Here is a 20,801-nt window from a genome sequence, read left to right on the forward strand (position 1 = left end):
GTTGAGGATATGCCATGAAATATAAAGCAAAACAGCTCAAAGCAAGACTGTAAATTCTAGATGCAAGATTTATGCCCATCTGCCTTTGTACACTCACATGAAAAACTTTTTTTGTTGTTAATCCTTACCTGAGAATTTTTCATTGATTTTTAGAGCGAGTGGAAGGCAGGGGGAGAGACAGAGAGAGAGAAACATATTGATTGGATGCCTTCTGCATGTGTATTGACTGGGGCTGGAACCTGTAACCAAGCCCTTGAGCAGAATTGAACCTAGGATCCAAACTGGCTAGGGCTGAAAAACACTTTTGAGTCCCCCGCCTTAAAAGATTTCTACATAATATTAGCTCTAATCATTTTGTCTATGTACTCGCTCAGCCCCCAACTTAACACTTTACATTTCAACGTCCCTCTTAGTCATCATCCTGGGTCACTGTGGAGGTGAACTCACACAGTTGAGTTGAGATTTCCCCCAGACTTCCTATATCTGTGTTCCCAATCTACGCCCTATTTGTCTTTCTTTGTCTTTTATTATAGCCTTTGTTTTTTAAATCTGTATTGCTATCCCAGCTTTTTATTTTTTATTTTATTTTATTTTTTTGCATTTCCATTTTCATGAAATATCTTTTCCATCCTTTTAGTCTGTGTATATCTTTCATTCTGAGGTGGGGCTCTTTTTTTTTTTAATATATTTTATTGATTTTGTACAGAGAGGAAGGGAGAGAGAGAGTTAGAAACATCGATGAGAGAGAGTCATTGATCAGCTGCCTCTTGCACACCCCCTACTGGGGATATGCCCACAACCAAGGTACATGCCCTTTATCGGAATCGAACCCGGGACCTTTCAGTCCCCAAGCTGATGCTCTATCCATTGAGCCAAACCGGTTTCGGCTGAGGTGGGTCTCTTATAGACAGCATATGTATGGGTCTTGTTTTCTTATCCATTCAGCTACCCTATATCTTTTAATTAGAACATTTAAGCCATTTGCATTTAAAGTGGATATTGACAGGTACATATGTATTGTCATTTTAATTTTATTCATTATAACTATGTTCCTCTGTTGTTATTGTTGTTCTTCTTAACAATGAAGACCCTTTAACATTTCTTGAAATACTGGTTTGGTGGTAATGAACTCCTTTAGCCTTTTCTTGTCTGGGAAATTCTTTATTTCTCCCTCAATTTTAAATGATAGCTTTGCTGGGTAAAATAGTCTTTGTTATAGGTCCTTGCTTTTCATTGCTTTGGATATTTCATGACAATGCCCTCTGGCCTGAAATGTTTCTGTTGAAAAATAACCTTATAGTTTTATGGGAGCTTCCTTGTAGATAACTGTCTTCCTCTTGCTGCTTTTAAGATTCTCTTTTTGTATGGAGTGGCATGCTCCACCCAAGAAAGATGGAAAAGTGGGAAGATGCCATTGTGGAAAAGTGACTCATTACAGGAATTCTGGAAACTGTTCCATCATCCCTTTCCCCAGAACCACAACCCTCCCATCTCTCCTCACACGATTTTAGTATGCTCTGCCCTCCCTCCACCTGTATGCAGGTTGAGTGGCTGCAAACGAAATTTTGTGTGTTATCCCTTTAGGAGGGCACCTGTGTCCCAAATAGCAGACTCCTGTCTCTCCCTGGTGGATAGAATCCCTCCTGATGTTATGTGAATGCCTCTTGCTGGCTCTGGTGCTCTTGGATGGGGAGTCTAGTATGAGGTTGAGACCCCATGCTCCTCAGAGGGGACCTTTGCAGCTGAGATATCCCACCAGATTCTCAGCTGCAGCCCTTGAGAACAGGGCCAGGCCTTTTCATGTTTCCTCCCTTACTACCAGTGTAAATCCTTGGTTATAAGACTTCTGTTCAAATAGTCTTTGTTTGGTTATTATAGTTGATTGCTCTATATTTTAATTTTAATTCCAGTTTAGTCCTAGGAGGAGGTCCATGTACCTTCCATCTACTCTGCCACCATCTTGGACCTCTCTCCCTACCTAATTTGTAGCTAGGTATTTGTTGGATGGAGAGAAGGCTGGTTGATTTGACCAAACTACTTCAGTCCACAGCACTTTTGTTAGGAGACAATGCTGTTTAGGAGAGAGTTTCCACATCTACTGTCCAAAAAGATGGATTCTGTAAGGTTTGGTGCATTGACTGTACGTGACAGAATCTTCTCACCTTCATGTTTCTCTTGTTTTCCCTAATGCTCAAAAACAGAAGAGACTTCTCTTGCCTTCTACAGTTTCCTAGTAGATTTCATCTGTGGCAATTTAGGCTAAAATTATTCCTTTATTCAATGGATATTCCTCCTCTGGTGCCAACTGTGTTACTGAAAGATCAGGGTCAGTAGATCTCATGTATTTTCAGGGCTTGGTTCTGAAGATTGCAATCCACTGAATATGAGCCTCGAGGCAGAGCTGGTCATCGAACAGATGAAAGAACATCATCAGAGGGACTTGTGTCACCTAAGACTGGAGCTTGAAGATAAAGTAAGTCCTTACCAATCCTGTCCTCTAACTCTTTGATAGGCTTTTGCATGTAGTAGATTCTTAGTTCTTTGTTCTCATACAGCAGCATTTTCTATATATTTTCTCTTGTATCTTGGTGGCTACCGGGAACCCAAGTTCCTCAGGATGGTTTCATAGGCCAAAGGTGAGACCTTTTCCTCAGAGTTTCTCCAAAATGTAAGATCTTCATTTTCCTGCAAGCATAGAACTCGAAGGCCATTACATTTTCAACTTGTTAAAAAATGTCTTGATAAAATAAAAAAACAAAAAAGCCCTTTACTATAACAATATCTCTTAAATTATGTTACAAGTTCTGAATATTGGCCTCCAAACCCCTTCCTTAATCTTGCTGCTTCAATTTACATTTTTCATTTTTCTCTTTTACCATTCCTTGGAGTTATCCTATCTGCCAGTCAAACCAGGTGGTTTTCTGTTTTTCATCACACTGTGCTCTCTTGCTCATGCTATCACATGCTATGCTATTTCTCTCTCTCTTGAAAGTCTACTTACCCTTCAGAGTTTATATAAAATGTTTTCCTCTTGCTGAACCCACTCCTGAACTACCCCTCCAAAGATGCTTTTTCCCTCCTTTGAATCCCCTGGTTACATTGTTGCTCTTTCTTCTGTACCATACATATATAATTTTTTTTTTAATTCTGTCTCGTAGTACTGTTCTCTGTTTGTCATAACCATGTCTAGACAGGTTTCTCCTTGGTGGCAGGGACTATGTCTTACCCATCTTTGTGTCCCCATGAGGCTTGCAGAGTGCCTGATAGGTGTTCAATAAATATGTGAATTTAATTAAGTGTGTGAAGCCCCTAAGTTCACAGTAGGAAAGGATGCCTGGGATGACCAATGGCATCTAGGGGAAGGTCTAGTCAGTTTTAATAGAGTTGTTCAGAAACTAATACAATTGAGCCAAGTTAAAATAAAGGAAGGCAAACCATGCCTGATGTACATATATCTTATTTAATGTGTTTTTTAATTGTTACTTTAAAACGAAATGGGACTGCTGAGGGATGTATTGTAGGGAAGGAAGTACTTCTGCCCCATCACATTTCCACAGCCTGGAGCTGAGTGACCTTGCGGTGGTTTTGCTTTCTGACTTCAGGTGCACCATTACGAAAAGCAGCTCGACGAAGCCAAGGCTGCCTGTGAAAAGGAGCAGGAGACCATGAGGCAAAGGTATGAGAATGAAGTGCACGTCCTGGAGAAACAAATAAGCGACCTTAACCATGAAATCGCAGAACTCCGAGGCCAGGCGGTGGTGCTCCAGGAGGCACAACATACAACCAGCAGCAAACACGAGGAGGAGAAGAAGCAGCTGCAGCTGAGGTGGGACGAGGAGAAGTCCCTCCTGCAGGAGACGCTGAGGCTGGAACATGAAGCCGAGCTCAAGGACAGACTGGGGCAGGCGGAGGAGAGCTTCGCCCGAGAGAGGGAGGGCCTTCTTCACGGCCCTGCCTGGACAGAAGAGAAGGTGAGGGGCTTGACTCAGGAGCTGGAGCAGTTCCACCAGGAGCAGCTGAGAAGCCTAGCGGAGAGGCACGCCCTCGAGAAGGAGGAGCTGCGGAAAGAGCTCTCGGAGAAACACCAAAGGGACCTGCAGGAAGAAAGGTAAGAAAAAGGGGGAAATGGAGCGGCCTGGGCTGCCGTCCGTCCCCGGCACCAGAAGTTCCAGGCAGAGGAGGAGACGCTAGTAAATCAGACTCTAGTAAATTGCCCCTTGAAACGCTTTTTCAGTTTTTCAGCTTGTTTTGCCGTTGTTCAGACATGAACCGTCTTGGGGTTATTGAAACTTTTTCTTTTGAAAGGGGAAAGTATGATTGACGACAGACTTGTATTTATTTATTTTTTTAATCCTCACTTAAGGATATGTTTTTATTGACTTTTAGAGAGGGTGAGGGAGATACAGAGAGAGATGTCCATGTGAGAGAGAAACATCAATTGGTTGCCTCCCATATGCACCCTGACTGGAGATCAAACCCACAAGCTAGGTATGTGCCCTGACCAGGAATCGAACCTGCAGACCTTTTGGTGTAACGGGACCATGCTCCAACCAACTGAGCCACCCGACTGGAGCTCAGACGTGTATGCTTTAAGGTCACCGGTAAGGATAAGACTATTGCAAATGTGGGCCCTTCCTCATTCTGTCCTGTTGTCTTCTGAGAAAGGCTATTTATAAACGACATTCTGGGCAAAGTCACACTTCCTCCCAGAGTTATGGAACTCTGCTGTGTGCTCACCTAACTCTCAGGCACACAGGAGGCCTTGGCGCTTCACACTCTGATGGCCTCAGTGCTACCTCATTCAATACGAGGCAGAAACAGAAGGGACTGTAATTCTTGTGGCTTACATGATTATTATCCTTCAATACATACTTTATTAAAAGGAAAAACAAATTCTATTTCCCAAGTTAGGGGGCTACCAATGCATTTGATCATGTACCGTGAAATATCAGTTTCAGTGTTTAGTTAAAAATCTAAACACCAAAGGCATCCAGGAGAATGCCAAAGCATTTTTTTCCCCCTTTCCACATTTTTCTTGTAAATGCAGAGAGAAGTAAGTACGGAGCCTTTCCCAGTATGGCTGCTGGCCTTGGCTCTCAGACAGGACATCCCTTCTCCGTATAAGTGAATCACAGAGGGAGACGGGAAAACGATTTCTAGAAACGTATTGGACGTGTTTGCTTGGCAGCCGCTCCTGTGCGTGGGGAATGTTTGTTTGTTTGCTTCCGGAGTTGCCGGCAGTTTCAGTAATGCTGTGTGTTGACCCCATCCAGGGGGAGAGTGGAGACTGAGTGTACTAGAAGAACCTGTCAGATAGAAGCCCAGTTTCGGGCCGAGTGTCAGACGGTCACAGAGAGGTGTGAGAGCGCGCTGCAGGGCCTGGAGAGGCACCTGCGCCGCGAGCTGGCGGAGCTGCGGGAGCAGCAGCGCGAGGAGCGGGCCCAGTGGCAGTTCGAGAAGGACGAGCTGGCGCAGGAGGGCGCCGAGGCCCAGGAGCGGCTGCAGGAGGCGCTGCGGAGAGAGGCGGCCACGGCCCTGGTCCTGACCCAGGAGAGGGAGGTGCTGGAGAAGACGTACAAAGAGCACCTCGGTGGCGTGGTTGCTGAGAGAGAGCAGCTGCTCAAAGACCTGGAAGACCTGAGAGAGGCGTCCGGAAGGCAGCAAAGCCTCCTGTCCAGCCAGCTCCTGGAGCTGCAGCGCGCTCACCAGAGAGAGCGGGAGGACCGCGAGCAGGCCCTGCGCCAGGCGGGCGCCTCGGAGCAGCTGGCCAGCCAGCGGCTGGAGAGGCTGCAGGCAGAACGTGACCAGGAGAGGCAGGACATGATGTCCAAGCTCTTGGCCCTGGAGGGCGTCCACAGGGCGACCTGCGAGAACGCAGATCGGGAGCGGGCGGAGCTGAGCGCGGAGATCGCCCGGCTTCAGGATAAGATTAAGGAGCTGCAGCAGGTGGCATCGCCTCCCTCCGGGCCTCCGAATGGCGGCCAGGACGCGGGAGGGGAGGAGGCCGAGGGAAGCAGCGGAGCCCTGTCCCTGCTCCAGCAAGGAGAGCAGCTGCTGGAGGAGAACGGAGATGTCCTCCTGAGCCTGCAGAGAGCGCACGAGCAGGCCGTGAAGGAAAACGTGCGGATGGCCGCCGAAATCTCCAGACTGCAGCAGAGGCTGCAGAAGCTGGAGCCAGGGTCCGTCGCGTCCTCTTGCTTCGAGGAGGCCACCGGCGGGCTCTTTGGAAATTCTGTGGAACCAACCGAACCGTGTAAACACCGAGGCAAGCGGGCAGGAGGCGTCCCGAGCGACCTGCCAGGCGACGAGGCCCGGGATCGGGGGAGCACGGGGACGAGCTCTGTTCGGAGACGGGAGGAGGCCCGAGCAGAGGCGTCCGAGGCGTCCCTGGGGAGTTTTTCCGAGCTGGAGAACAGCGACGAGACCCGGACGGAGACCTGGGACCTGAAGAGTCAGGTCTCTCAGCTTCGGGAACAGCTAACGGCCTTGCGCGCAGACTGCGATCGAGCCTCCGAGAAGAAGCAGGAGCTGCTCTTGGACGTGTCCGTGCTGAAGAAGAAGCTGGGCGTGCTGGAGAGGATCGCCGAGGCCTCTCCCCCGTGCAGGCGGCTGTACGAGGACGCGGGCAGGGACCACGACCGTCTGCTGGAGGAGCTGCGGGCGCTGGAGGCGCACTACGAGGAGGCCCTGGAGAACAACAAGGAGCTGGCCGCCGAGGTCTTCCGGCTGCAGGACGAGCTGAGGAGGGCGGAAGAAGTGGCCGAGACCTTCCTCAGCCTGGAGAAGGGCTACGACGAGGTCCAGAGGGAAAACGAGGAGCTGCACGTCGTGGTGCTGAGGCTGGAAAGCATGATCGAGAGGCTGCAGGAAGGGGCAGGGCTCCGGTGCGGCTGCTCCTCCCTGTGGGAAGCCCCGTTGGAGGACCCGGCCCCCAAGCCCGGGCCCGGCGGGAAGGTACTTGCGCTCCATCAGACTCTGGAAGCACCTTCCCCAAAGGCTTTAAACGTATGCCGGGTTATAGAAGAACACTATCGAGAAAACCAGTACCTGGAGCAGGAGGACACCCAGATCCTGGGGACAGTCCAAGCCCGCGAAATCGCCTGGCTGCACAGAACAGTCCAGACCCGCGGAGAAAAGCCCGGAGAACAGAGCCAGGTGATCATCGAGGAAAACACCACCCTCCTCGGCCTCCAGCACAGACACGTCCAGCGCCAGGCCGTGATAGCGGAGCTAGAGCTGGAGAAACAAAGGCTGCAGGAGCTGACTAGGAAGTTGAGGGAGAGAGTCGCTGATTTAGTGAAGCAGAGAGATGCCTCCGCTCAAGGAGGGAAGGAGGAAGAGCTGAAGGCCATGATGCACGACCTGCAGGTCACGTGCAGTGAGATGCAGCAGAAGGTGGAGCTCCTGAGGTAACGTATGCACCTCCTAACACCCACGGACTCCCGCCGAGCGCCTGGCCACCTCTAACTCCCGCTGCTTGCTGTGCCTAGAGACACTAACTAACCTGCTAGTCTCCGAGAAGAGAGCCGTGCCTTAGACTTCCTTCTGCATCTGTCACCTTAACCAGTAGAGTAACCTTGCCTAGGAGGCACCCCCTTCCTCTGTAGGAAATAAATGTCGCTCGTTGACGCGTGAAAGCTGATAATGGAGCGTGTTTGCTGTTTAACCACGTGCTTCGTCCATGTGTGTCGAGTCTTTAACTCTTTTCTAGCCCTTCTTTTGGACGGGTAGAACTTTTGTGGTTGCTAAATGTTATCTTCCTCATGTTGATGAAACATGCTATAGGAGGATGAATGCCTTTTGTGTATATTATTAACTTGCTTGGTAGATGACTCTCTTTTTATAATAATATAGGATAGATGTGTTTTGTAGCTTATAGTTTTTTTCCCTGATGCTACTTGAAGATACATGCCAATGTTTCGTAAATAACAGAAACTTCTCTTAGAACATATAATTTAAATGAGGAGCTGTCAGATTCTAATAAATAAAGACGACAACAAAAAGACTTGAACCACTGCTCACTTGACTATGTTGGCAGTTGTCTTCTAGCCAATTTGGTTTTTAAAAAAAAAAAATGTGTAAAAGATTGCCTCATGTCTGAAATATCTTAATGATATGAAACAAAATAATTTAATTCTGGATGTAGTTTTTCCTCTTCTTACTTCAGATGATTTTCCGTTCTAAAAACCATGATGTAATGAAATGGAAAAAAAAATCACAAAGTAAACATTGTGTATATTTCAGCATGGCCCTTTCACTCATGTAGTGAACTAACTTTCTCTGGGTACCTCAGGGCCTGAAACGAAAGCTCGTACAACTGAGTAATAAGGTGTATGTCCCTTGGCAGCAGGCAGGCCTGGAGACTGAGGTGAAGGAGTTATTTGCTCAGAGCAGTGGGCTCGCCACAGACAGGCTCAGCTACCAGAGTGGGCATCGCGTCTCCCTCTGTCTCCACGGGCAAGTGTTTTAGCCACACTTCCCTCATGCCTTAGTGAGAGTCTCACTTCCCATAAGAAATGAGTCAAAATGTTATAGTTTGATTTCTAAGAACAGAGACTACTAATTTAGACTTCTCGTTTTAACTGGCATGAAATACTTGTTTCATTGGAAGTTACTAGAAAGTATTTTTCCAAAGACGCCTTGTAACTGCTTTTCAAATCTCTGCTTCAGATACGAATCTGAGAAGCTTCAAGAAGAAAATTCTATTTTGAGAAATGAAATTACTACTCTAAGTGAAGAAGATAGCATTTCTAACCTGCAGTTGGAGAAATTAAATGGATCTCAGGAAGAAATGTGGTAAGACATATACTTATGTTTTCTGAAGGCATTTTTGCAGGGACTGAAACTATTTTACCTCAACATTTAAAGATCTAACTCTTACTTATGTTTTCATTGTCCCTTTAGGCAAAATATAGAAACTATAAAACAGGAAAAAGCCACAGTTCAGCAGATGGTCGAAGATTTAAAGAAACAGGTAAGGAGGTATTTCATACTTCCCAGTGTTACTTGAGTCTGAAATTTCCTTTTGTTATTTGAAATTTACAGATTTATAGGATATGCTATTGGAATAACATGTAGCGAGTGGTGGTAAGGTTTTTAATTCGGAGACTCAAAATGGAGACTCACCTCATGATGACTCTAAGTTTCTATTTCTTATGGGTTTAATAATGTATTATCATTTCTTGGCTCTGAGTGCTTGATACAAGTTTTATGTCAGTGGGAATGGGTAGGTGATACTTGTAAAACCAAACCCATGTCATACTGGTTCTATCCTTCAGACAGTTAGTTGCACCTGTTAGCTCCTTCCTCTTTTCTCACCAGGATTGAAAGCAGAAAGTTAAGTACAAAATTTCACAGATACAGATTACCAATTAGTATCTTTTAACAGAATTATGATTTATTTAGATAACTTGTGCAAGTCAATGCCCAATTTGTACAGTCTCACAACATGCAATTGTGTGGGTAAAGGCCATTTAAAAACCTGTCTGGAACAGTCAGGGCATCCTGGGAAAAGAGTAGACAAGGTGTTAACGTCCAAAATGTATTTTGTACACTCATAAACAAACTAGAGGCCCAGTGCACGTATTCGTGCACAGATTGGGCCGGGCCAATGGGGGGAGGGGCCACAGGCAGTTGGTGCCAGTCCCACCTCCAATCAGGGTGTTAGGGTCAATCAAGAAGGTGGGAGGGGGAGGCGATCTGGGCCTGGTTGGCTGCCAAAGTGTGTGTCATAGCCACCAGTTGTTCTGGTCACTCCGCCGTCTGGTTCCTGGGCTTTTATATATATAGATGGGAAAACCCAGATGAAAAATGAATAACTGATATGAATAGTCAAGTCACAGGGGGGGAAAAAAAAGAATACAACATATAAAAAAAATGGTTAGCCTCATTAGTGATTAGAGAAGTACAAATTAAATGAGTTTCTTTTTTCTGATTAGCAAAAATTAAAAAGTGATTTCATCAAAATAAAAGAGGTGGTGAGGAAATGAAGGTGCTCTTCCCTAGCTGGTAGAACTGTAAGTTGGTAGCACTGTGAGAAAGACGTGTTGGGGATATCTATAAAAATAGTAATGTATATGCATGCCTCCTAACCCAACAGCCCCACTGCTAAAAAACTAAAAGATCCTAAATGCAAAATGCTAACATGTGTAAGATTGCTTTATTTCTTCATCATTAAAATTCAATGCATTATGCAATGTCTTGATCCTTGGAGTACCCGACAGCCACTAAAATATGTAGCATATGGTGGTTTCTGAATGCACGGATTTAAAAGATGGGTCTGTAAGATAGGGTAAGTGGGAAAACAGGCTGTCCAAACATCTGAAATGATTCCAATTTTTGTTATAAAGAAAGAAATCTCTCCATGTACAGTGTACGGGTTTTGTTATATGCATAGAAAGCAATCTGGAGGGATACACATGTATCCAGCTGTGAACCATGGCTACTCATGTGGCGTGGATTTGGACTTGAGGATCTATCCTTTCCTCACACATTTCTGAACTGGCTGGATGTGTAACAGTTTCTCTGTATTATTTCTGTTATTAAGTGTGTGTGTAACTTCCTCTACATATTGAGGGGAAAACCAATTAGTCTCTAAATCTGTTTTTTAGCAGAAGTAGGGTAACTAGTTCTTAAAACTTATTTCAATTTTAATTAGATTTCAGAATTAAAAACCAAAAACCAACAGTTGGATTTGGAGAAGACGGAACTTAGCCAAAAGAACTCTCAAAATCAGAGAGAACTGCAAGAGCTTAATCAACGTCTGGCGGAAGCGCTGAGCCAGGAGAAGGAGCCAGGGTGCGGGGTGGTGGAGGAGTGGGAAGAGGAGAGGTCTGCTCTGGAGGAGGAGCTGGAGTGCTGCAAAGTGCAGGTACGGCCTGCAGCCACCCCGCAGCCTTCGTGGAGGAAACCCCAACAAATAAAAGAAGTTCTTACACTGTGTTACATTCCTTGTACATAAAGTCTTAGTAATGAAAACAGTGTGGCCCTAGTCAGTTTGGCTCCGTGGATAGAGCATCTGCCTGCAGACTCAAGGGTCCCAGGTTCGATTCCAGTCAAGGGCATGTACCTTGTTGCAGGCACATCCCCAGTAGAGAGTGTGCAGGAGGCAGCTGATCGATGTTTCTCCCTCATCAATGTTTCTCTCTATCCCTCTCCCTTCCTCTCTGTAAAAACTCAATAAAATATATTTAAGAAGAAAGCAGTGTGATTACCGGCATGTGAATAGATAGAGATATATAGATGTGTATTTATGGATGGCCCAGATCTTGGTTTCTAAACACCTTTCTCCTATAAAAGGAACCAGGGCTCCTTGGAAAAATGATTGATTCCAAGGCTGGGGGACAAAGAAAATTCAAGATGAGACTGGAACATTTCGTGGTGCCAGGAAGAAAAAAATGCTCAAAAAAGATGGGGCATGTTGAAAGGACACAGGGCCCAACCTCCTTTAGGCCAAAGATGGAACAGTTTTCAGCAACAAAGTAATCATAGTAAAATATAAAATAAATAAGCTTATAAACATAGGATAAAATAAATATCTATATAACCACACCAATATAAAAAACTGAATAAATAAAAGGGGAAGACGTATTGTCTTCCTTAGAGTAGAATTCCAATTAATAAACGTAGAAAAAAATAGAAAGTCATTAGTAGGCAAACACCAGAGTAGTAATTGTAGACAAAACCTACTGATAGACACTAAAATTAATAAGCAAAAATTTGAGAAACACGATCTTTATAGCCTCAAGTATGTCTCCAAAAGAGAGAGTTATTTTACAGTAACTTTTGAAGAAAATCTTCAAAAACTACCCTAAAAATCATGTTCATGCCTTTTGAGAGAACCTTTTAAAAGGTTATATTCAGTATAAGGATGAATGGCCATAAAATGGTGTCATTGGTTCTCGTTCATTCTCTCTCTCTCTCTCTCTCTCTCTCTCTCTATATATATATATATATATATATATATATATATATGTGTGTGTGTGTGTGTGTGTGTGTGTGTGTGTGTATATATATATATATATATATATATATATTAGATATATAGTTATAGATATAGATATATATCCTGAAGCACATCCATGCCTCTCCTTCCTCGTTTGTCCCTCAACAGGCACATCTCTCTCTTTCTCCTATGCACCAAGGGTCTTTCTCCTACTTCTGTAACTTTTTTTTATTTTTTATTTTTTTTATTGATTTTTCAGAGAGGAAGGGAAAGGGATAGAGAGCTAGAAACATCGATGAGAGAGATACATTGACCAGCTGCCCCCTGCGCACCCCCCACCGGGGATGTGCCCGCAACCAATGTACATGCCCTTAACCGGAATCGAACCTGGGACCTTTCAGTCCACAGACCTACGCTCTATCCACTGAGCCAAACCGGTTTCAGCTACTTCTGTAACTTTCTAAGCAAACTTTCCCTTATTTAAAAACAAAAGTGTGTTATTGAATTTGTGCTGCTGTGCCCCTAACGCTGCCTTTTGTGGCCTAGTAAGTTCCTTTAGGCTAAATTAATGTGTCTGTTAACTTTTCAATGTTTTTCTTAGTCCTCCACTTTAGTGTCTTCTTTGGAGGCAGAACTCTCTGAAGTGAAAATACAGATGCACAGAGTGGAACAGGAAAACCTCCTTCTCAAAGGTGAACTGGAGAAAACGAAGCAGGTAAGATGCTGCTTCAGGGCGGCCCGGGGAGCCTCTGTGGACAGTGTGTACCTGAGGGCCTGGCTTTGCCAGCCACCATGTGTCCTTTTCACTGAACCCTGTCAGCTAGCTCATTGCTTGGTAAAGTTGAAGGCTTGCAATACAAGTCTATTTTTAAGGGCTTTTACTGCTAAATCTCTAGTTCTAGTTTGTAACCTATATATGTCGTAGACTGAAATTCTGTTGCTGTAAATGACCACAGCCACTTCAGTTTAAGAAAGTTGGTGTTCTACTTTCTCCAAACCAGATGAAAAAGTAATAGAAATTTGTCTAAAAAGAAGGTAACTTTTTTCTTATAACTTTATTAACTACCCACCCAGGCCAGCCTCGAACACCTACCACCGTGTCGCTAGCCTGGGACCTGATCCTCCCTCCGCAGGGCAATTGTGGGTGGATAGTGGGGCCCCCGACCAATCGCATTGCACCTGCCTTGGCTGGCCTGGTGCCGGTGCGTGTCATAGCATAGTCGTCCAGATGGTCTTTCTGCTGTACAGTTGTTCATCAATTTGCACATTATACTTTTATTATTATAGGTTCTGAAATTTTCAGTGAGTACAGGAATCTTTCTGCTTGAGCAAAACTGATTTATAATATTTTATTTAATTTGCTTCACAAATGGATTACTTTATATTCCTTAGATTATAAAATTCTCTCTTGTACCTGTTCATTTTATGAGCATAACGGTGTCCCTACCACTGAATGTTCTGTTCACGTTGACCTCTAAGTGACTCCTGTCAGTCTTGATTTCCTAATCCTCTATAATAAAAGAGGAATATGCAAATCGTCCCGGACACTGTAACATCGTGACCCATCAGCAGGAGTCATGTACAGCAGGAGCGGGTGGATGGGGAGTGCCACCACCAGGAGGGCCTCCACGCAGCCAGCCCTGGGGCAGCCCCCAGCAGAAGCAGTGGTGCCCCGGCAGAGGTGCGTCACTGCCTATGTGCGTCCTGCCTGTGTCCCTGGCCTGGGATGTAGTGCTGCCTGTGTGCGTCCCTGCCCAGTTTATTAATAAACTAGAGGCCTAGTGCATGAAATTCGTGCACGGGGTTTGGGGGGTTTCCTCAGCCCATACTGCACCCTCTCCAATCTGGGACCCCTTGAGGGAAATGTCAGACATCGCTCTCACAATCCAGGACAGCTGGCTCCCAGTCACTAGTAAAATTATAAAATTCTCAGGGAATTTGTGTCCCTCACACAATACTGTTGCCTAACGGGGACTTTCATAGAACCTCTTCAAGTCAGATGCTACTGTGCCAAGCACCTCTCTTCTGCCATAACAGAAGCTGTCAGTCCCCATAAACACTGCAGAAGTCAAAACTTGTAGGGCCCTTCTCTGGTGGATAAGTATCCCAAAGCTCTTATTACCAACTTCATCCAAATGAAGATGGGCACACTTTTCTCCGTTACCTTTGAAAGCTGGCCTGTTGTTCAACCTCTAAGATGACAATGATGGCTTCCAAATCCATAGCAGGGGAAATGTGTGCTTTGTGACTTTGCTAAGTTAGAGATCAGGAGGAGAAGAGCAGAGCTGGGAGTAAGGGAGCTTGATGAGGACATCATTCCACACTTCTTCAAGGCACATATTTTACGGAAGCGTTGACATAAACTGTGCCCTGGAAAAGCGGAGAGCCCCGTCTCCCTTTGGCAGGAAGCTGTTTTGTGGCACTGCTTTGGATCACAGAGCGGAACGGTGTCAGCCACACAGCTTGGACCTGGGAAGCACTGGCTGCTCTGTGGGACATAATGACTCCTCATGCACAGAGCACTTTTGTTAACTGTTGCACCGAAAAGAAACATGAACAGTGTCAGCAGAAACCACCAGGCTGTTCGTAGACGCCTAGCAGGCTTTGTGAGGGCTCTGGGCTGGGGAGGCGAGGCGGTGAACAAAGGAGAGGCCCTTCCTTAAGCCAGTGCCCCGGTGCTTTAAAACGCATTTCCCTACATCCTCCTGGCGTGTTTAGATTTGTAAGGTATGCTGGATTTGTTGCCAGTGGAAGGCCAAAGTCAGCCCTCTAAGACTATTTTGTCATCATATTCCTAAAGCTAAATGGAAAAGAACTTAAGGGAGGAAGTAGAAAGATGGCCATAAAATCATAATGATAATAAAGCATTGAAAACTGGGAAGCCAAGTGAAGTGGAGGGAAATGGAAAATGCATGAACTGTGGAAACGAGTTAAGTGTAAGAAACCAGTCTCTTCAAAGCAGTGGTGGGGGAGGGGGGGAGGTTGCTCCCCCACCCTGGGCGTTTAGTGATGTCTGGGGTGTTTTTTATTACTGATGTGTGGGGGACGGGGGGGGGGGCGACCAGGGGGGGGGGGCTGTGCTACTGGAATCTGATGGGTAAAGCCAGACATGCTGTTAACCACCCTACAGTGCACAGGGCAGACCCCACAGCAAAGAACTGTCTGGCCCCAAATGTCCATAGTGCTAAGGCTGATGCTGACGAGAAACAAAAGTCTTGGGTTTTCCTGATTCCATGAAGTGGAAAGGAGGAAGCCAGAGTGTCCACACCACAACATTTTCCTAAGCAAGTGGGTTTGGGCATCTTCCAAAGGGAAGGGATATGGAACGAGCTAAAAAAATAAATAAATAACGTTTTGTCTTTCACCTTGTTCTTGTGTTAATGCATTGTACTTGGTGCATACCAATTCCATAACCTTGACTGAGATTTTTGAAAATGATTTATTTAAGAAAGCATGAGGAAAATGTATTGTGCTAGATGTACACAAGTTAGATTGATGACAGGATGTCAGTATGTTATTTATTTTACCCTGAACATAAAACAGAAAGCTGGGGCCATTATTTATCAATGTCTGTCTGGCTGAATCTATCTGAACAGACATCTCAACAGTGCCTTGGAGAATGGAGAGAAACTATTTGCAGGGAACATTTTGTTAATGTTAATTATAGTCCCCAAGAGTTGATGTGTCCTCTGAAATATCCACAGGCAGGGAAATAGCAGCAGCCCTGAAAATGCCCCGTTTATAAATACCTTTGTATAAATATCGGCATGAGATGTGAGGGGGCTCGTTTGTTTATCTCTTCCAGTTGCGCAGATGTCCCGATCTCTCTGACTTACAGCAAAAAATTTCTAGTGTTCTCAGCTACAATGAAAAACTGCAGAAAGAAAAGGAAGCTCTGAGCGAAGAATTGAACAGCTGCGTTGATAAGGTAGTAAAAATAAGATGACTTTTTTGCCATCATTGTATAGTGTGCAACATAATGAGCATTTCTCCGTGCCTTCAGCACACAGGCCTGATTGTTCCGGAAGCTCCTGGAATAGCATTTCAGCTGGCGTTCTGTGACCTTAGAGCTCCCCAGGCCATGATTTTAACAGGAGTTTAAAGTAGTTATCTAATAACTATATCATTAAATACAGTAATATAAAGTCTGTCTCATTTTAATATGTAGCCATGCTACTTCATCTATAATATTATTTAAAGATATCACTATGGCCGGGACCAGTTTGGCTCAGTGGATAGAGCGTCGGCCTGCGGACTGAAAGGTCCCAGGTTCGATTCCGGTCAAGGGCATGTATCTTGGTTGCAGACACATCCCCAGTAGGGGTGGGGGGGGTGGGGGTGCAAGAGGCAGCTGGTCGATGTTTCTCTCTCATCGACATTTCTAACTCTCTGTTCCTCTCAATTCCTCTCTGTGTAAAATCAATAAAATATATTTTAAAAAATAAATAAATAAAGATATCACTATGTACTTATATATAGCATAGATAATATATTGTTGCCTTTAATAATATGAGATCTGGTACATAGACACTTTTTTTTTTTCTATAGTGTTTTCCCTAGCAAATCCAAAACACTGCTTTTGTCCCGCCTGCCTTAGTAGGTACTCTGTATTTTCCTATTATGGGACACTCTTGAGATTTCTCATTGCCTCCCAGTCTACCATCTCTAACCTGCAAAATATGAGGCCATGAGAAAGGAAAATGGAAATGCCCAAAGAGAAGACACTCCTCCAAATTATAGGTAGAAAGCGAGTCGGTTGGGAAAACTTTCTTCTGCCTTGCTCTGCTCTTCCTGTAAATAAATTTTTACAGGACCATGTGAATAAATGGTACTTGATCTTTGCAGTGTAAATGGAGGCATGTAAATTGAGACTAGATGTGTTTGCAAAGATGCCCTGTTACCTCTTGTCTTTCCCTGAAACAGTTGGCAAAATCCAGTCATCTAGAGCGCAGAATTGCTGCTATAAAGCAAGAACAGAAGTCTTGGGAACAGCAGAGTGAAAGCTTGAAGTTGCAACTAGCGGCTTCCCAGGAAAAGGTGTGTGGACAATTCGTGCTTCGTCTGCACAGCCATGTTTTCCTGCATCTTCCAACAGAACCCCCAGTGGAAAGAATGCCCGTGGCCTAAAAGGACTCGGATTTAGTTTGACTAGTAGTTGATACATACTTACAATTTAGTGAAATAATTTGAATACTTCCCTCAAATTTCATTATTATGAGATTATCTTATAATTATGAGGTTACTTATTTATAAAAGCTTGTGAATAATGTGTAAAAAGGACTGCTTGTTCCAAATTTAGAAATGGAATTTCTAAGGCAGGTGCATGCCCTATTCTAAAGACATCTGTCAGCATTCCTTTTACCAATTTAATTTTTTTAATTGAAATGTTACATGGTAGGCTAGGGTTCTGCCAGTATATATTCTTATTTTTATCTAAGAGGCCCTTTACAAACCAACACCACAGGCTAAAACTTTTATAGAAATTCTTACAATTTCTATAAAATTAGGTAAAACCAGCTTTTGTGGTGCCAGTTGGTCCTCATTGGTTCTGTAAGATATCACTTGGTAATGTATCAGCAATACCTACTCCAGGCATAGTTCATCGTCATCATAAATGTAATGTAACATCCTATAAATATAGATAATGTCCTGGGTTTTCACAGACCACTGTAGAGCACTGGATATAATAAGTAGAAACAGAGGGGATCTAGCTGTTATCTTGTCCTAGCTCGTTCATCATACCTGGACGTGCTACAGGTGAGACCACAAGGATCTGGGTCACAGTGTAAGATTGTTTTCGTGATGCAGGTTCAGAGTTTAGAGGACACACTACAGAACGTAAACCTGCAGATGTCCCGGATCAAATCCGACCTCCGAGTGACTCAGCAGGAAAAGGAGGCTTTGAAACAAGAAGTGATGTCTTTACGTAAGCAACTTCAGAATGCTGGTGACAAGGTAATTTTTTTTTATTGAGGTTTAACTTTATACAGTAAAGTGTACACATTTTAAGCATATAACTTGATTATTTATATACATATATATGTAAAATATTGTATTTTACATATCTGTGTGTGTGTGTGTGTGTTTAACCACAACCTCGTTCAAAATGTAGAACATTCCCAGCAGGCTCTCATCTGTCCTCTGCAATCGATAACCTCAAGGGACCCACTATTTCACCCTCTGCACCATAGATTAGGGACACTGGTTCTTAACTTTATATAAATAGAACCATCGTGATGAGTTAACTTTTCGTATTATGAAAGTCAGAAGACCATGACTAAGCTATTTTGTTGTAAAATTAAAACATGTTGATGTTGTAGAAAGTGTGTCTCATCTTAATATCACAATGCTGCTTCGTCTATGCACAAATAAAGAAAATGTTATAGATGTCAGCCGTAGGTAGATTTTAAGATTTTGTCTTACCATAAAAGTAGGCATTACTTCAGTTATTTTCTCTCTCAATAGTTGTTTCCATTTTAAAAAATTACTTCTGAGCTGACATTTTTTCCTCAAAATGAGATGGTGCCTTTTTTCTTTTTTTATGCTTTAACTTAAAAGGCTTATCAAGTTGTGTTGCCTGTTTTGTTTTTTAAAGCATTTTTCAGGATCCAAAAAATCGCTTTGATGGCTTAAAGTATTTTTCCGTGTTCAGGCCTCAGTCACATGTGCTTTGGAATCTGAAAAAGGATGTGATTGCATATGTGAAAATGAAAGTAGAATTGAGCTTGTGAAAGCGTTCAAATTAGTAGCGCATTTCTGAGTCCCCTCGGTGTCCTCTGTTAGAAGAGCAGTTATCTGGATTCAAAGCATAACTTCATAAGAATGAAGCCGTTTGTGTGGCCACCAATCTCTATGTACTTGTGTCCTGAATGGAGCTGGGACGTGTCAAAAAATCACAGTTGTTATTAGACTTGATGGGGCCATTTTGCCAAAGACCATTTTATTTTCTGATTGATTGATTGATTGATTGATTGATTGATTTTTTACAAACCAAACAATGTACCTTGTTTCATAAGTTGGCTTTGGAACCGTGTAAACATTGTACATAACTGAAAACCCAAATTAAACAAAAAAAGAATAAAAGCCATCTCCTAACAGAAAACAAACAGAAACAAACAGTTCTGTATACAAAATTAATGGCATAACCTCACAGAGAATTGTTCTGAGTGACTTTGAAACAATTTGTGTAATCCAAGTGGGACAGGGACAAAAAACAACCACAAATAAAAACTAAACTACATTCAGTAGTCTTTTGGTTGCTAATAAGAGGGGAATTGTTGTTTTGAAATGATTAGATATACAAATATACATATTTAACGGTAAGTAATCACATTAGTGTCTTCAGAAACCAAGGTTTGTGGTGTAAGGAAGCAGTGCAAGCATACCATCTTGTATATGAAGTAAGTCTTGTCATTGTTAGTGAGAATTGGTAACAGTAGCATCAAGTCCTTGCTGTATTCCACAAGTAATTGCATTGATGTCACTAAGAGCAGCCATGCAGGTCTCCTGCCTGGGCTCAGACCCCGCTCTCCACCTCCCACCAAGCCTCCATTCCCACTGGCCGGGCATTCGTCTTTGCCCACAGTAGACGGATGGGTATTCATTGGATGGATGGGAGGGAGTGTTTCCATGGCTCCTGGAACCCCAAAGTCTGGAGGATGTGCCTTGGATCCCCGGGTTTTCCTGATCACGACCCTGAGTTCGCCCCAGCTGCTGCTTGTGTGCAGGCCACAGTGGTGTGGGGCACCCAGAAAGCCCGAGGCCTCCAAGAGCTGTCAGTCATCCAGGCAGGCGAGGGCCCACCCACCCAGGACGGGGCCCACGGGCTCAGCCCCACTGCCAAGGACAGGCCTCAGTCTTGGGGAGTGACATGGCTATTCAGTTCTGCTCAAGAAGCAGGCCTTGGCTACTTCTATTTTTCTTTGTGTCTTTGTTTCTCCCATCCAGCTTCTCAAATCTTCTGGCTGACCTGGCCTCCCCTGTGCTTTGCAGGCTGTGGGTGCACTGCCAGGTGGGCATGTTCCACCGTAAGTCTCAGTCAGCATCTGTCCAAAGACCATTTTAAACTGAGTTTACAAACCTCTTTTTGTTCAAACACCAATAACATTGTTTTATTTATATCTACATATACATACATTCACTCCCATTCAAAGACAAAGGTGAAGGTTGAAAGGTACCTCCTAAGAATTGTCATTAGGTAAGCATGACACTGACAACAGAAATCAGCTTTGTTTTTAAGGCTTACCTCTGCAATTGTCTCTTAAGAACTGGGCCCCAGCAGTGGCCCCCCACCCATCAGGATTCCACAACCAGCAGCAGCGGCTATCGTGGGACAAGTTGGATCATCTAAGGAATGAGGAACAGCAGCTGCTTTGGCAAGAGAACGAGAGACTCCAAACGGTGGTGCAGAACACCAAAGCAGAGCTCACCCACTCCCGGGAGAAGGTACGTTGCACACGATGGCATATGTCTGAAAATGCTTCCTTTGAGGTGAAAATGAATGTTTTATATGTTTAAAATAGTTCTAGGGTGTGGATTTGAGTATTCTGTTACAGCAGACTTATTTTGAGAATATGTAATTTATCATGTACTTTCATTTAATTTTATCCTGGTATGTTCATGCAATAGTTTTCATTTTTGTATAAGCAGTTCTGTAATAAAATCTGTGATTATAGCCCAGCCAGTATGGCTTAGTTGGTTGAGCATCATCCAGTGCTCCCAAAGGTTACCAGTTCAATTCCCCATCAGGGCACATTCCCAGGTTGAAGGCTTGATCCCCAGTAGGAGGCATGCAGGAGGCAGCAGGTCAATGTTTCTCTCATGGATGTTTTTCTCTCACCCTCTCCCTTCCTCTCTC

At 44.1% G+C, this 20,801-nt stretch overlaps 1 protein-coding gene across 11 annotated transcripts in view; it reads left to right on the forward strand.

Annotated features, from left to right (window-relative positions):
* The window catches only part of NIN (ninein), a 103,073-nt gene that overhangs the window by 62,942 nt on the left and 19,330 nt on the right, over positions 1-20,801 (forward strand). For 9 of the 11 annotated variants that reach the window (XM_045580901.1, XM_045580926.1, XM_045580886.1 and 6 more), the window contains 11 exons: positions 2,352-2,473; positions 3,603-4,108; positions 5,274-7,409; positions 8,671-8,796; positions 8,905-8,974; positions 10,658-10,870; positions 12,546-12,659; positions 15,750-15,872; positions 16,868-16,981; positions 17,753-17,899; positions 20,210-20,389. In XM_045580901.1, the coding sequence (XP_045436857.1) occupies positions 2,352-2,473; positions 3,603-4,108; positions 5,274-7,409; positions 8,671-8,796; positions 8,905-8,974; positions 10,658-10,870; positions 12,546-12,659; positions 15,750-15,872; positions 16,868-16,981; positions 17,753-17,899; positions 20,210-20,389 (3,851 nt within the window). The remainder of the gene's footprint in view (positions 1-2,351; positions 2,474-3,602; positions 4,109-5,273; positions 7,410-8,670; positions 8,797-8,904; positions 8,975-10,657; positions 10,871-12,545; positions 12,660-15,749; positions 15,873-16,867; positions 16,982-17,752; positions 17,900-20,209; positions 20,390-20,801) is intronic. The other 2 variants (XM_045580903.1, XM_036437183.2) reach the window with 2 other exon arrangements.

The sequence above is a fragment of the Pipistrellus kuhlii genome, unplaced genomic scaffold, assembly GCF_014108245.1.
Source record: "Pipistrellus kuhlii isolate mPipKuh1 unplaced genomic scaffold, mPipKuh1.p scaffold_m20_p_1, whole genome shotgun sequence".
Classification (NCBI taxonomy): domain Eukaryota; kingdom Metazoa; phylum Chordata; class Mammalia; order Chiroptera; family Vespertilionidae; genus Pipistrellus; species Pipistrellus kuhlii.